The 5,543-nt window shown below is 66.4% G+C and overlaps 2 protein-coding genes across 2 annotated transcripts in view; both read right to left on the bottom strand.

The window, feature by feature from the left end:
- Positions 1–1,411: 1,411 nt before the first annotated feature.
- Positions 1,412–2,545, bottom strand: EMIHUDRAFT_119154 (hypothetical protein; the record flags this gene model as incomplete). Its single annotated transcript, XM_005768479.1, has 4 exons — positions 1,412–1,598; positions 1,770–1,924; positions 1,989–2,058; positions 2,157–2,545. The coding sequence occupies 4 exons, from the start codon at positions 2,543–2,545 to the stop codon at positions 1,412–1,414; spliced, it is 801 nt and encodes a 266-aa protein (XP_005768536.1).
- A 1,542-nt stretch (positions 2,546–4,087) lies between these two features.
- The window catches only part of EMIHUDRAFT_119153 (hypothetical protein), a gene marked incomplete at both ends in the record, with an annotated part of 4,734 nt that continues 3,278 nt past the window's right edge, over positions 4,088–5,543 (bottom strand). The window contains one exon of the mRNA XM_005768478.1: positions 4,088–5,448. Coding sequence (XP_005768535.1) covers positions 4,088–5,448 — 1,361 coding nt within the window. The remainder of the gene's footprint in view (positions 5,449–5,543) is intronic.

The following is a 5,543-nucleotide window of genomic DNA, read 5'->3' as shown; positions in this document are numbered from 1 at the left end:
TATTGGCGTTAGTTACCAAAATAGATCCAACACGCAGGAACCGTACTGGTGCGGCAAGGAAGAGGCCGGCCCACACGGGCAGACCTCCACTGGGGCCACGTGCAAGACAGTATGCAACGTGGCGCCCAGAGAGACAGCTCCCCAACCCGCCGCCGCCAAGGCATTGGGCCTGAGGTGGTCCGTGGCGTGAAGCCAAGGCCGCGCCATGGCGTCCACACAGTCGGGCGTCCACAATGTGTGACGACCCCATCGTGGCGACCACAAAGAGGCGACCACTGTGGCGACCAGCGGTACGCCAAAGGGTGCTAGAGGCGTGTCTGGGTAAGCCGAGGCTTGACAGCCACCTTCGAGGCCTCGTGGCCACCTGTGAGGCTTGTGAGCCATCTCGAGCGAGCCTACATGGGCGGTGGGCGCGAGGAGGCAATGGACCTCTGACGCATCACAGAGCTCGAGATGACAAGCGTGGCGGAGCTGAGCAGCACAGCCTGTACAGGCGCTCCGCCCTGCCAGCCCGCCCCGCCCTCGCCCCGCCCCCCCGCCCGCCCGCCGGTGGCGGGCCCGTCCTGGCTGTTCCCTTGCAGAAATTGGCACTGGACGAGAGCTGGGGCGGCGTGAACGTGACATACCTAAGCTGGGGCGGCGTGAACGTAACAAGGTGCACCCAGTTACCGCTGAGCCGCGAGGCGAAGGCAACATGTTCTGGGGTGGGGGCAGGGTCGACCGGGATCCCCACACCAGACATGGGTACCAAGGTGCACCGCATCCCCTGCTGCTCCTCTGATTTTCGGGGATTTGTCCCGGCCGGTTCCCCCAGTCTCTCGACCATGAGAGGAAAGACGTCCGGCGGGCCACATGCGATGGGATCGATGTGCGATTGGAGCAGCAGCTACACGCCGGGGGCAGCTACGGCCGCCACCCTACCGGCCGGCGACCCCAATTGTCGATGGGCCTTTATGAGACAACCTGGGACTCTCCACTCCGGCAGCCGGCGCGATGGGCCTGTTCGAGCGCCGACGCCGGGGTCGTGCGGCGATGTGCCTCGGGAGCTCTCCAGGACGCAGCTCTCGGGGCACGCCAACCCAGGAGATTTAAAGGACCAATCAACAAATACAACCAACGATCAGCTGGAGAACTCGGACGCGATGGATAATAGGAGTTTTAGAGGACGACAGGTCGACAGCGTGCAAGGCCAAGGCGAAGGCCCCCACACATGCCACAAGCACAACGAACTTCACAACGACTCTGTGGTGATGGAAGAGGGGACATGCAAAGCAAAAAGAATGGACGCTTCAGGCATATTAGCTATTACCCGCCATGGAATTATGGAGGACTCGCGCGCCACTCGCGTCGTAACAAGCATGCACGTAGCATGTTCGACTGAGACGTAGATACACACAGCCCCGTTCTGCGTTCACGAGGGGAACCCCTTGGCGTACCGCCCCTCGTCCCGGACCGGGTCCATGTCGGGGCAGCCCGTCAGACCGACCAGGCCCTGCTTGTACTGGCGGCCCTGCAGGCTGTTGTACGCCTTGCCGTAGCTCGGCCCCATGAAGTCGTCGTGGAACTGGTGGTAGAGCTCGGCCGGGTAGAAGGGGTACCTGCACCGCGGATTAGGGTGGGTGTGGCTGTTGCGAGCGTTTGGCGGGCGAGCGCGCGACCGGGTGGGCAGAGACCCGACTGCGCGACCAGCTACCGCCTCCGTCCGCACACTCCGATCTCGACGCGATATCCCCGTGTCTCGGCGTGATCTCCGCAGAGTTTTGGCTCACTTGTCGCTATCGTACACCAGCACCGCCTTGTCGCCGATGGTGTCGGGCTCGTTGCCCCTGCCCGCGTACAGCTTCATGCCGCCTTGGCTCTCGAGCGCTGCCTGCTTGATGACGGGGAAGAGCGGCGAGGCCTGCCCGCCCGGCAGACCGAGCACCTTTGGGGATTCTCGAGTTGGTTGGGTCGGTTTACACTAGGTGGGCACAGCTCTATGGCGGCACCGAGCGGTACTCTCCGCCGCGGTCCTGGGGGTCGTGCCGGTAGCCGCGGCTACCGAAGAGGTCAAAGTACCTAATCGCGACAGCGCAGCGTCAGGCGGCGCCGGCCACGGCCCAGCACGACAAACTGATCCGTGCGCTCGCTTCTTCGCAAAGCGCGGCACGGCAGACGTCGGAACCTCCAGCTGAACGGCCTCGGCGTGGCCAAGCGAGCCGTAGTCGGCCACGCCTTTAAAGTTGTGGTAGCACACCTTCCCGTCCTTCAGCCCGCCGCCGAGTGTGCCGCCTGCGTAGCCCGTCCGCGCAGTGATGCTCTCCGGCCCTCGCTGCAGCGCGGCGACCTCCTCGCCCACAAACTCGTGCTGAACGTGCCAAAAGCAACCCGCGCCGAAGTAAATCTTGACGGTCGGGTCCGCGGCGGCATTGGCAGCATCAGGGACGACGGCCGCGACCGCGGCGCTGCCGGCAAGTCCAATTGCGCTGCGCCGGCCAATGTGCCGCAGCGCGGCACACTTCGCGGTGGCGGTGGCTGCGATCGCCAGAATGGCCGACGCTTGCATGGTGCCAGCGAGCCTGGCGAGTAGCCCACGCACGCTCTCCTCGGAGAGGTACCCTGTGGGTGGGCGGGGCCGCTACTCGCCAGCCAGCGAGCAGGTCCCTCTTGCGAAAAAGAATAACGCGATCCGCCCTCAGCGGAGCTGGGAATAGGACCGCCGCGAGCGGCGTGGCGTGGAGCGGTTGAGCATCCCTCCGGGGGCCCCTCTGCGCCGGGGAGGCGTTGTTGGAGGCTAGGACGCAAGCGTCCGTCGCCCTTTTCAAACTCGGGGCCCACTCCGCTACGCTCCGACCCGAATTTGGAGGGCCTAAAAGTTTAAGGTGTTGCTGCGCAAAAGGGGAAGACGCTCCACGCACAAAAAGTATATGTATCAGTTCTTACGAACGTACTTCCTCTTAGGCGGACCCTCCCGATGCCAGGACGCATGCGGCCAACAACGCTATTCGTGCGGAAGAGCCACTGCAAGCGGACTGTGCCCCCTGAGCCAATGCGGCGGCGAATGGCAAAGCGCATACAAAAGTCGGAGTCGCAGAGAGCGTCGCGCAGCAGTTGAGCATGCTCGTCGGTCGCGTTGTTTGGGACGCCACGCCAATTATCTGCGCGCCCATCTGTTGCCTGGCATCCCCGGCGAATTCGTCGCTCGTGATCAGCTCCGCTGCCGCTCGGAGCAACCAGTGCCGTGTCGAGATGAAGCTCCGCGACGACGCCCGTGGACTGCACGCGCAGGGAGAGGCGCACGAGCTCCCGCACGGCAAGCGACTTCTCGGCATGCGCCGCCTGACGCCTGTCGGCATCCCATTCTTGCAAGCAAGCCATTTCTACCGACCGCGTATTTGGTCGACGGGACGGACGTTTTGGTACGTTTTGGCACCAGCTGAAGGCTTGCCCCCGCAAAAGCCCGTTGCCAACCCCTTTTTTGCCAGAGTATCGCGAATCAATTGGCCTCCGCTCAAGGTGTGAACATATTCGCTGCGGTCAAAATGAATGCCGCTAGCGTTGCTATGAACAGAGCGAGTTCGCGCTGCGCTAGGCTCAGACGGCGAGTTCGCGCTGCGCTAGGCTCAGACGGCGAGTTCGCGCTGCGCTAGGCTCAGTACGGCGAGTTCGCGCTCTGCACCGCTAGCGGCTAGGCTCTCGCCGTGCGGAGAATTTATCTCTCGGCTGCGTTGGCTCGCCAAAGTCTTTCTTCTCGATGGCGCTGGGTCCGCTGACTGGGGCGGGCGTGGGTGTGCGTGTTTTGTAGAGAAGCAAAAACGCACGTCGTCCGGGTTATGTCGTGTGTCGAGCGTGCGGGCGTATTTTTGTTGTCGAAAGACGCGCAAAAAAGTATTCACCGCCAGCTCTGTGGTGACCTTTCCACGATAATAAAACACGTGTGTTATAATAAAACACATAAAACACGACACACGACACGACACACACCGACACCGCCGCCCTCTCAGCTCTCTCTCTCTCTCGCACACACACGTCGGGTCTCTGGTCGTCGAGCTCAAAGTGTCGGAGCCCCCGCATGGCACGACCACAAAGTGAACGACCCGCATGGGCGTCACTCGACGCAGGGCGCATCCTCCACGAAGAAGGCGTCCACGCGCTCCAGTAGCCGCCGGCGTTTTTGCTCGAGCTCCTCGGCCGCCTCCCACTCCTCGGAAGCGGTCGCCTGGTCGGCCGCTAGCCGCAGCTCCTCCGCCTCCTCCCAGCTCTGCATCGCGGCGGCGGCCGCCCGCCGGCGCGCCTCGAGGATGTCGGCGAGCTCGAAATCCTCCACGCTGACCGCCTCGTCGATCCGCGCGTCGAGACGCACAACCTCGGCCTGCAGCGCCTCGAGCCGGGCCGCGCCGCCCGCGCCCGCGCCCGCCACGCTCGCTGCTCTCCCTTCGAGCAAAGAGCCGCTCTCCTCCCCGCCCTCTGCCTCCGCCTCCTCTGCCGCCCGCTCCACGTCCTCCTCCTCCGCGGCGTCGGCGGCGGGAGCGGCGGCCTGCTCTCCGACGACGCAGACGACCCTCCCCTCGGCGACGCGCAGCCGACAACGCACGGCGGGCTCGGCGCACCCATCGCACGTGCCCTGGTCAGCCCTGTGCGAAACTGCTGAGTCGCCGCAATCCGACTTTAGGCTTCCTCCGCCCGCCTCCTCCTCGCCCCCACCCCCCGCGCCGTCGTCTTCCGCGGCCTCGGCAGCCTCCACCGCCTCCTCCACCGCCTCCGGCTGCGGCTGCACCTCCACCCCGTTCTCGCCCCCGCCCGCCTCCTCCTCCTCGCTGGCATCCTCCTCGCTCTCCTTCTCCTCCGCCTCCGCCTCGCTCTCCCGCAGCGCCGCCGCCCACACCGCGCCGTCCCTCACCGCATCCTCGGCGTCCTCCCCTGCCCGCGCCGCCATCTCCGCCTCCTCCTCCGCCTCCTCCTCCGCCTCGGCCTGGGCCTCCGCCACCGCCTCCGCCTCGCCTCCCTCGAGACCGAGCCGCCGCCGCACCACGGCCCACTCGGCAACCACCGCGGCATGGTGCGCCACCAACAGCGCCGGCGCGCCCTCCGTGCAGCCGCGTTCGCCACTGTCGTCGCCGCCGCCCTCGCCGCCGCTACTCTCGCTCGCTGCAGCGGTGCCAGAGAAGGCCGCGAGCTGCGCGCGCGCGCCCCTCAAGTGCCTGCGCAGCGTGTCGCAGAGAGCGCGGTCGAGGCTGCGCCGGCAGTCCGCGGCGTCCGCCGCAGCCTCGATGCGCGCCGCGTCGAGGACCCGCAACCCGAGCTTGGTGGCCGTCAGCTCGGCCGCCGCCGTCTCCCGCTTCGCCTCGAGGGCGTCCGCCCTGGCGGCCAGCTCCTTGATCTCTGCAGTGAGCCGGCCCGCCTCACGGAAGGCGCGCGATGCCACCGCGAGCGCCTTCTGCTCGGCCAGCTCTTGCGCCTGCGCCTGCGCTGCGGCCGCGGCCTGGCTCGAGCTCGCGGCCTCCGCGGCGAGGGCGAGCGCCGCGCTGCCCGCCACGTGGTGCGCCGCGTCTACTGCGGCAGCC

Source organism: Emiliania huxleyi, assembly GCF_000372725.1.
Source record: "Emiliania huxleyi CCMP1516 unplaced genomic scaffold EMIHUscaffold_457, whole genome shotgun sequence".
Lineage (NCBI taxonomy): Eukaryota > Haptophyta > Isochrysidales > Noelaerhabdaceae > Emiliania > Emiliania huxleyi.
The sequence above is the reverse complement of the archived record's forward strand: the minus strand, read 5'-3'. Positions and strand labels throughout refer to the sequence as shown.